The 10,859-nt window shown below is 34.6% G+C and overlaps 1 protein-coding gene across 1 annotated transcript; it reads left to right on the top strand.

The window, feature by feature from the left end:
• Positions 1–2,238: 2,238 nt before the first annotated feature.
• LOC110724631 lies at positions 2,239–10,100 on the top strand. Its single transcript, XM_021904056.1, has 10 exons — positions 2,239–2,453; positions 3,824–4,071; positions 4,267–4,300; positions 5,482–5,618; positions 6,418–6,484; positions 6,670–6,766; positions 7,873–8,036; positions 8,499–8,545; positions 8,623–8,673; positions 9,127–10,100. The coding sequence occupies exons 1-10, from the start codon at positions 2,381–2,383 to the stop codon at positions 9,901–9,903; spliced, it is 1,695 nt and encodes a 564-aa protein (XP_021759748.1). The 5' UTR covers positions 2,239–2,380; the 3' UTR covers positions 9,904–10,100.
• Positions 10,101–10,859: the final 759 nt, after the last annotated feature.

The raw sequence follows: 10,859 nt of genomic DNA, 5'->3' as shown, positions 1-10,859 counted from the left end.
CTACATAATTCTAACTTTTACTGGGGAAGAGCTGGAAGCTTTTGATGTTCGACAAGTCTCGGTAAAAATTGATAATATAAGTATTAACAGTGTGAAGACTCAACTACTGAGCTATAAGCTATGTAGTAGTATGTTGAGTAATTAATTACCATTTGTTTTTATAAACGAATTCTTTCTTCTATTCAATTTTTATAAGATTATGATGGCAATGATTCGTAGAGGAATTGTTAAATTGCTTGGAGGAGAGCTAAACTGTCAATTTGTGGTCTCATTATTTAAGTTATTACATTTTTTAATTTGAATTTTTTGAATTAGTGCAATGGCATTATTTGTCAAGTTAATAATTAAGCATGTAGTTATCTAGCCATTGGAAGCAAAAGATAAAGAGGAGTGTTGCAAGATAAAGATCCTTCTGCTGCATGTTTGAAGCAAACCTAAAGCCTTAGATGCCAAGCTTGATGCCTTAAATTGCAAACATAGTTTCAGCTGAAGGCTATAAGAAAACTCTAATGCAATGACTTGCCAAAAACTTTGTTTCGATTATAAATTTATGACAACCTTGTTACGAGTCTCTTATGTGTTATTCTAACATTTTTCTACTACCTTGCTTCTTATTCATGACTATGCATTGTGTGAATATATGGCTACGAGCCTATGGCTATGCATAACTAATGTAATAATTGAAGTTGGTGGAATTCAAACGTTACTCCCTCCGTTTTTAAATACTTACTCCATTTCTCCATGCGCGGAGTCTTAGGAAAATTGGAGAAAATAATAAAATATGGAGGTAATGGGGTAATTGAGAAAATAAAAAATGTAAAAAACAAAATTAATGGAAGAATAGGAGGAGAGAGAGTATTATGTTGGGTCCACTAAGTGTGAAAATAAAATTTAATATTGTAAAAGCTTTCTAAAAAAAGGAAATGGAACAAGTATTTAAAAACGGTCGGAAAAAGAAAGTGGAGCAAGTATTTAAAAACGGAGGGAGTACAAAGTACTTCAAATTCAGTTTCATCCGTTTTAACCAAGCACCTTTAAAAACTGAATATTACAGAGTAGAAGAAAAGGAAGAGAAGAGAAGGATGATAGTTTTCACTCCCCTTTAATAAAATTAAAAAAAAAAAATGTAAAGGAAGTGAAGGGACAGAAAAATTCTTTACCCACCTAAAATTTTCCAATTTAAGTAGAAAATGCAAGTGATTTTTTTTTTGGGAAATGTCTTGATTATTACCTTATAATTTCTTTCTATTCTTATCAAATCCAATATTATTTTTCCAAAACCATACAAATACATAGATAATATTTGCGTTTATGTTTTGGTCGCGGTGGGACTGACAGCTTTGGGCCTTGTCTAGGCCGATGGTAGGGGTGGGTAGGTGGTTGTCATCGCGGTGGGGTTAGGATTTTTTTGCTTTTATATTTTGTGTTTTAAGAGTTAAAAAAATAGTTAATTATTAATAAAAATTAAAATTAAAACTTATTTTTTTTTACCAATCACGTGGCGACATGGGTAAATTAAGCTTATTAAAAGAAAATTACCTATTCTACCACTTAGAACCTTTTAAGCGAATTGAGCATAAAGGTCGGATTATTAAAAAATAATTAGATTATGGGGTTTTTTGGGCGGAGGAGTCTTGTATGTGGCTAGCCACACGGTGCGCCACATTAGTTTATAGGAGTAATCTTCATTTATATTTACGAGTAGCCTCTATTTTTCATAAGAGTAACCTCATATTGTCCATAAAAGTAACCCAAATTCATTACACGAGTGAATTCAACTAATTTAGAAATAAGTAACTCCATTTGTTCATTCGAGTAAACTCTATTCTTTTGTTTTAAAAAATGAAAGAATAATTCTACTTATTAGAGAGAGTAACCCCTAATTCTCATTGAAGTAACCTATAAACACATTAAGGTAACGTCATTTGCTTATAACCGTAACCCCCCTATTGCTTAATTAATTTTTTTATATGTGATTATGTGTAATGGCCACACCAATAAGATTTTTTTTTTTGTTTTTTGAAACAAGCCACATATAAGACTTTGTATATATATGTGGAATGATAATATTTTTTGTGAGTGTTAATTCAACTAGTAAAGACAGAGAGAATTGACATTTTTTTTTTTTCAAAAAAAAAAGAAAACCTTTGATGCAAATATTATGAACGTAATTCATGATAATTTTTCATAAAAATTTCATTATTATTAAAATACAAGTAGTCGAAGTAGTACATGTATTATTATTAAACTTGCATTTTCTCGTTGATTAAAATTAAAGTTTCGATTTTTAAGAAGCAGCCTACTTTTGCAATCCAATCTCTCTTAAATTTTCCGACAATTAATCAATCATCATCAACCCACTTCTCCAGTCTTCCCCATCATGGCGAATTTGAGGACTGATGCTCCCATCTCTCGCCGTATTACCCGTGCTTTCTTGGATTTTCTCGATTCTGGTATACTTCTCTTTCTCTCTTTGTCTTTGTTTTGATTACGCTTTTTCCAATTTTAGAGATTAATGTTGTTTTATAATTCATTGCTTCATTCATTATTGTTACATGTCATTGAGTTTTCCTAGGTTGTTGATGTATTTTCTGCTGTGAATCTGTTGTTGATTTTCATTGTTGTTGGATTATGAATAAAAATCAGTACTTGGGTTTTGAAAATATGCATTTGAGTCTTGCAATCACTCTCTATTGCTATAATTTTCTGGGAAGGGGGGGGGTGATCTTTTTAACAATATGACTGTATTTCAGATGTTCTTAACCCGGCGCCTCGGCGGGTTTTTGAAAAGCTAGCCATGGCTGGGGGTTAGTATAGAGTGAGGTTTGCTACTGATCTTATTGAGAGTTTTCAGGAAAGATAGTTGGAATTAAAGGTAGGTTTTTTGTAGGTTAAGAGTTGGGGTAAGGCCTTACTACAGTACTACAGATAGGTATAATTGAGTATCAGTTTATGGGTTCAAGAGTTCAAATACCCAAATGGAGCTGAGTGCTGGGCTGAAGTTAGTGATGGGTGGCAATGGAGGTCAGCTAGACAGGTGGTGGTTTGGTTGGTGGGGATGGTGATTAATGGACAGGGGCGAGGCGGTGCCAGGGGGGTGAGGCAGTTGTAAAGATTGGAGATGTTGAAGGGTTTTTTTTTTTTATTTTTTTTGTTGTTAATTCTTGTTTTAATTGTTAAATCTAGCTATAGCCCTGTTGTTTGTCGATTTAGCACCGTAAATATGTCAATACTCTCTTGAATTTTGATTATCCTCTTCCTAGTCTTGGAAGGGGAGGGGTTGAAAAAGCCTTTTTACAAGATTTTTCCATACATCCTTGTAGAGTATTGGGTATAAATCATTTGTCTTTACATTTCCTTGCCAGGAAAAAGGTAATTAAATGTTTTGATTACTTAATGGCATCACAGCTTGAATCAAAATATCTTTTCTTTTAAATCAATTATGCTTTTATAGGAGTTGGTGACAAGTTTCTATGCTACATACTGTTATACACTCTGTGCCGTAATCCTTTGACATGCTTGCTTCAAATTTATTTATGTATTTGTGTGGAGATTGAGGGTGGCTTGACTTAGGGGTTCCTGAAAGCCCTTGAATGAGTATACTCTTTTGGGTCTTTAATGATTAACAGACAAGCGCCTGCTGCACAAGAATATTATCAAACATACATCATATTTGACTTGTAGATAATTAATTATCCTATCATCCATGCACATTGATATGTTGATATAAAATTACTAGTCTCAAACCCTTCTGCCTGTACTCCTGGTGTGAAATTCATGTAATTATCAATAACTTATTCAATTTTTATAAATCCCTTGGCAGTTGAACCTGCCCCTGGAGTTGATCTTGAAGGTCTTGAAGTTGCCAAAGATTGCTTGACAGAAGTATTCAGACTTCATCAACTGCCTGAGAGTGAGCAACCAGAACCTAATTTATTGTTAAACATTTTCAGTTCTCGAGAAAGAGATACTGAAAGTGAAGTCAGAATCAGCCGTAGCGAGGAGGCCCAACCTGGACCATCTGCGGAAAATCATGCTACGGGTGATGTTTCAGGAACATCCAAAAATCAGGTTTCTGCTCATTTATTACTTCTAGAAAATAACAATTCCTTGTCCGTTCAGTCATGTTCTACTATGGTTGATTTTAGGATTTGTTTGATAACCCCCCCCCCCCCAACCCTCCCCTTTTTTTTGGTGAGAAAAATGATATTATCTATTTTGTTTTCTATATAAGTTAACCTTGAGATTTCATTTTTGTCTTGGTAGGGTAATGTTGAAGTGAGGGAAAGCAGTGATACAGGTATATATTTTATAGCCTCTGTAATATTCTGTCATGGTATTTTTGTTTCTTTAGGATATTAATTCTGTCTTTCCCTGACAAAGCTATGTGGGTAACTGGGTATGTAGTCATTGTAATGCAATCCCTATTATTTAAGGAGAATTTCCATAATGCGTATATGAGGTTTTGCAAAATTCCATTTTTGGTACCTTTGTTTTGGATATCCTATAATCCTACTTTTTGTATCTTGTGTTCAAAATTTAGTTCCACTTTAAAGTTTTTGATACACTTTTAGTTGCTACTTGGTGAGGGTTTGATTCCTAGATTATATGGGCTACAGATTTCTGTGCATTTCATTCTGCATATAAGTGTGATATGGTAAGAGACTTGCAACCTTTTCTGTTATGATATATCTAGTTAGGATATGATTAGGACTTGTTCCTCTATCTTTCTGACATGTCTTATTTATGTATGAAGGAATCTTGCATCTGTGTCCCCTCTTTAATAAAGTTTCTTATTTATTTCGTTAATAACTAGTTTATTGGGCCTTGGCAATGCTCTGAGTTATCACATGAATAACATTTATACTCTAATGCATGAATGACATGATATAGATATATTATTATTTTTATTTCATTTATCTATCATTCATTTTGAAAGGATGACTTGCAATATGGTTTAGTCGTGGTCAAGACTTTATTGTTTAAACTTTAGATTGCGGTTTTGAATCTTGCATGTTGTAAAGTTATATACTTCATAAACATAAACTTGGTTAGGAACAATTGTTTACATATAGTATAGAAGATTACATAAATTGAAAGACTCGTTGAATCAAAGTTTATGAATATATCAACATACGTAAGAAAGTTGTTTTATAGCGTAGATTACATGAAATGATAGATCCTTTGAATGAAAGAGTGCCACATGGCACATAAAATTGTATAGGAATGCCTTTTAGAAAGGAAAAAGTAAGATAATAATACATTGAAGCCTTTTATTTTATATAGGAAAACTTTGATTAATTATGAAATGCCCCTCAACATGTGAATGTGAACATATTGACTGCAATTGTTTCCTCGACAATGTAATTATGCTGTACTTTTCTCTATGCCGCCAAACTCCACTTCTTTTGAGTTTGACAAGTTCCCAAATATTCTAGGTTAATTTATCACTGTTGTTTTGATAGATATTTGCCTTTGCAGGGGTATCTAAAGATGAACTTTTTGGGCAATTTTTTGATGCTTTAGAAAAAATCCGATTCTTCAGGACAACAGCAAATGGAGATGATGATCATGTATTGCTAGATAGAGCTACAAGCATGTTTCACGATGCTGTCAATGTATGCAACTTTTGTCAAGTTTTAAATTTATAGGCCATTTTCTTATCAGAAGAATAAGCATCAATATGCGTGCATGTCTTTTGGAGAATGTTATAAGCCACTGATTTTTGCACCATGAGAGGTGGCATTTTGGGGGTTTGATGGGTCTTGGGTGTTGCTCAATGTTCATGCATTTATTTGCATCTATCCATTTAAGAACTGAATCAAATTCGTTGACCAAATATTGTGTGGAAAAAGGCGGGTGGGTGTAAGAAAAAGGTGATCACTGATTAAAGGGCTGGTAATATATTATTTGAATTATATATTGCATATCCTAACATCTATATACTGAATGCTTTCGGCGTATTTTAAGTTTGATTGTCAAAGCACCTGGGTGTTTAGAAAAGATAGTTTTATTGTAGGTACTTCTTTAATCATTGCTTTGGTCTTTATTAAGGTGGGAGTAACTGAGTAAGGGTGCTTATTATATAAAAAATTATGTCAACGTGTGTGGATCCAAGGTTATATGTATGAGGTAGTCAGAGTTTGCTTTGCGTGTAGACCTGTCCCAGTAAAGTGCTGGAAGATTAAAAAATAATAAATAAATAAAAAAATTGAACAGAAGTACAAATAACAAGCTGTTTTCAGGTTAGAATTTGACATAATGACATTTAAACATTTTTTTTTGGTTAGATCCTTCCGTGGTGTGCTTTTATAACAGTGTGGTTGTAAACTATGCATACGCTATTTACTTAACACAATTGTTTAGATTATATTATTGGAGATCTTTGCTTGACGTAGTAAGTTTCACTGTATGCAGGAGATGGAAAGATCTGGATGTAAGATATTTGATCGTAAAAACTTGGCTGATGCTCTGAAAACATTAGGTAATCGTCAGTTATCGTTTCAATCATTGGACTTATTGCCATCTATAAGACACGGTGTTACATTCCAGGATTTTATGTGCTTGTATATGCACCTTTCTATTCTCAATTTAATTATTTTGCACATTTCACTATCAATCTCTCTCTCTCTCTCTCTCACATGCATTGCATGTCTTACTCTGTGTTAGGTAACAAAGCTGTGCAATCTAATGAATACTCAGATGCTATTGAGCGGTATACTTGTGCTATTGCTCTTTGTGAAAATGCAGTGTACTACTGTAACAGGTAAATTTCACAGATTTCTACAAGTGTTTTTTCCCTCCATGTTATCTTCTCAGTTTTGCTTTTAATTTAAGGCTTCTTCAGTTTTTAACTTGATGTGATGTTCCATAGTTTTATCCATGTTTAGAAATAGCAACTGAGTTGTCTCTCTATCTGTTGCTTGGGTGAACCAAATCTGTGACCATGCCTCCCAAACTTCCATTTTAACCATTCTTTCTACTGTTGCTGTGTGTCGAACCTTGTACCTATCAGTTAGCTTTCTGCTATACATGTAACCTTGAACTTCTTCCAGTAGTAACTGTCAAAAGGACTAGCCTTTCTTGTCGCTTATGAGTTATGATGATCCTTCTGTATCAGCATACCTAGCCGTCTTGGTGCAAATGTGCTGCCCGATGCCTTAAACACTAGAGCTGAGAGCTTTGGTGGTTATGGTTAGGTTGGGACATTGGAATTGGGAACTTGATGTTTTTTGCTTTGGTACAATATCTATTGCTACTTTGACCGATAAATTTGTATATGAGTTGCTGATTCACGGACAATAGCCTTAGAAACTAACCTCTCCATCACCATCAACCATTGATTAGATATTACTTATTGATTTATTGGAAGCAGCACGTGCACTAACCACAGCGCTGGGGTCTGGTTAAATCCTGTGGTTAGGGAATATTACCAAAAATGAAGTTATCCAGACCACCTTTCTTTTCTTTCTTATTGGTATTAACTCAAGTAAGAAAGGTGGTCTGGATAACTTCATTTTTTTTTTTTTACCTTTTCTTTTGCATTAATTGCTTCTATTTGGCACTATAAATTTGATAAAACAAGAAAAGAAAGAAAAGCTTCTACTTGGCCACTTATTTGATTGAAAATATGACACAGTAAGTATGGTGATTGTTGGATACTGAGTTGCATCGTTTATCATATGGTGAGGCTTTTTGTTTTGTATTTTGTTTTGCAAATGTCAAATCCTTTTCTCATTCCAGATGTTGATTTATGTTTCATTTATATAATCAATTGAAATTGTCTATGTTACAGTGTTTGGTGATTATATTTGGTTAACTTCACCCCAAGTAATTTGTTTTATGCACTTTATCCTGTTTTTATTCACCCAGAGCAGCTGCTTATACTCAGATGCACAAATATAACGAAGCTGTTAAAGATTGCCTCAAATCCATTGAAATTGACCCAAATTATAGTAAGGCATACAGTCGGTTGGGTCTTGCATATTATGCACAAGGAAAATATAGTGATGCAATCAATAGAGGCTACAAAAGAGGTCAGTATGGTAGCTGTCTCTAGTTGTTTACTCAAATTTCATGATCAAGGAACTGTATGCTTTCAGTATGTCTAGGGATGATGCTGTCAATAATGGTTTTGGAAAAGGTCTGTAATGCTAACTCAGTATATCAGGACCCAGAATTTGTGTACTTTCAGTTTTAAAGATTTCCTGCGTGATCTTAGTTGAGTTGTGCAAAATACAAATATTACGGTCATAAGTTATTAACCCTTTACCTCTGTTTCTGCAAGAAGCATTGTCAAACTTATCCCTTGGCAAAGAAATATGTAGAGCTGCCTACCACCATAGCCTTCCCCATCTGACTAGGCATCCTAAAGTAAAAACAGATATAGAAAAAGAAAAGGAAATCGAAAGATGATCAGCTTGTCTTTCTACATTTATAAAAAGAGTTAATGCTATTGATAGTTTGATCTCACTTTTTCCATCTTCTCACCATTGCAGCATTGGAATTGGATCCAAATAATGATGCTGTCAAAGAAAATCTTCGGGTTTGTACATAGATAATTACTTTCTCTCTTAGTGCCGCACTTGTTCCAGTTTCTTAATTTGGCATTGTTGTTTGTAGGTGGCTGAGCAGAAATTGAATGAAGAACAGGAGCAAAGACGTCGTTATCAGGTAATTCTCTAGCTTTTCCAATATCAAGTAATTTATAGTGCAGAGGCGTGGCGACTAACATGATCTCATCATCCTCTCTTTCCCCTTTCTCCTATAAAAGGCAACCATTGTCTGTATTTTCCGGAGTCTGAGTTACAGTGGTGACAAACTAGAGAGTAAATTAAAAATTGAGAGAAACTGCCTTTCTAGTTTCTTCTCTGCATTTATTAAAGTTTTTATGTTGACTTTTAATGAACCTATCTCTCTAAATTGTTATTTGCCTTGGAAGCATGAGTGGAGGAAACCAAATCTTTAGCAAACATGGCTTAAAATTGTTATCATCTTGTATTACTATAAGCTTTTACATTCTTCGATGTAGACTATAGCTATAGAATTTGACAGGGTCTTAATTTGATCTATGATTTACAAGTAATAGTTGACATGTGGCATTAGTAATGCTCTCATTCTTCCCAGGATTCAAGGAACCATTCTACTGGAGCATCAGGAACCCAAGCTGTCCCACCACCCTTTGCATCCGTTTCATTTGATGCTGGTACTATTCCTGCCAATTTTGCGAGCATGTTCACTAATATTGCTGGAAATGCATCTCACAACCAGAATGGGCAAGGCAGGCCCGCGGAAGTTCATCATGAGACACAATTTCCATTTGCATCAACAAACTTTGATAGCAATGCTATTCCCTCAGATATTGCTAGCATGTTCATGAATATGGCTGGGGGTACATTTCAGGGGCAGGAATCTCAGAGCAGGTCTGCTGAGCAAAACCATGACAGCGGACCTACTAATCCGCTCTCTAATTTTGCTAGTATGTTCATGAATATGGCTGGACAAGGTTCTCATGGACAAGGCTCTCAAGACCAACCACAAGGAGGTAATAATGCTGGTGTTGATGGCCCAGAAATAAATGCTGGAAGCGCAAGCTTCAGCTTCAACTTTAATGAGCAAACACCCGAGGATTTAAATAGGACTCTCCGATCAATGATGGGAATGTTCTCGGGGGACCTCAAGGAGATCAACAGAGTGATGATGATGGAAGACCTGCCTCGCGATAACTGCAACAAGCCAATAAATATGATCACTAATTCACTAGTCTGTCGTTCCTGTTATCTTCATGATATTTATATGATATTCACTGAGATCGATGATGGGAAAGTTCTCGGGAATCCTCAAGAAAAATTCAGAGTGATGAAGACCTGCCTTAAGATAACTGCAATGAGCCAATATATGTGATTATTATTAATCTGTCATCTTAATGATAATTCTCATTTTTTTTCTCTTGCTATGTTTTTTTCTAGTACAGATGGTGCAGGCTTCCCCCAGTTTTAGTTTTAAGTTTGCACAATTGGTATGCATTAACTCCAATCCTTTCAATAATTTGTACATATATCTTTAATTGCATATTAGTAAAATAATTAAATGTTAATTAACTACTCATTGACACAAATCAAACATGATTGACTATATAAGGATAATATTTTAAGAGTAATTTAAAAGATTTTCGAGCCTAATACATAGTGCTAGATTCCTAATAAGAAAAATCATTATAAAACGGAAGGGGCAATATTCAATTTAGGACAAAAGGAGTAATCGATAAACAAATTGTACAAGAAGGGTCAACAATCAAATCTCTTACCAAGATTCCATACACTTGTAGGGAATCCCAGCCCAAAGCAAGCTTTGGAGATAAACTCCACTCCACAAGTATGAGCTTTAATTTCGTTTTCGTTGGGAAGGAGTGTGGATAAGGCGTACGAATATTATGGACGGAGGAGGAGTGATCAATGTGACTTTGATTGACTCACCATCCTTTCCACTTTACTGTGGAACAAGCTGACACATACCAAACACTGACTAAGTACATCCTAATTAAACGAGTAATTTCTAAATGACCGAATAATCTTTAACTGAGTAACCACGACTACATTTTGTGACCACCCATATATAAAAAATTGTGACACTTTTCAACAATTTCATACACAAATATTAGAGGGTGTCAATTTGGATGATCGGATTAGATCAGATAAATTTTTAAAATTAAGTCATACTAAATTGTTATGTCCATGTGAGTCTAAATATGAATCAGATATTTTTCAAATCGGATCGAATGGCTTTTGACAGCTTTAACAAACACCCCCACTAAATTTGTTGGCATTCATTCCTTCACATGATTCAATCATGCGTTAGTT

The sequence above is a fragment of the Chenopodium quinoa genome, unplaced genomic scaffold, assembly GCF_001683475.1.
Source record: "Chenopodium quinoa cultivar QQ74 unplaced genomic scaffold, ASM168347v1, whole genome shotgun sequence".
NCBI classification, from domain to species: Eukaryota; Viridiplantae; Streptophyta; class Magnoliopsida; order Caryophyllales; family Amaranthaceae; genus Chenopodium; species Chenopodium quinoa.
This window is presented reverse-complemented; position numbering and strand designations above follow the sequence as displayed.

Coding starts and splice junctions, on each gene's coding strand:
- LOC110724631 (XM_021904056.1), top strand. CDS start 2,381: ATGGCGAATTTGAGGACTGATGCTCCCATCTCTCGCCGTATTACCCGT. Junction 2,454..3,823: donor CTTGGATTTTCTCGATTCTG/GTATACTTCTCT, acceptor ATCCCTTGGCAG/TTGAACCTGCCCCTGGAGTT. Junction 4,072..4,266: donor CAGGAACATCCAAAAATCAG/GTTTCTGCTCAT, acceptor TTGTCTTGGTAG/GGTAATGTTGAAGTGAGGGA.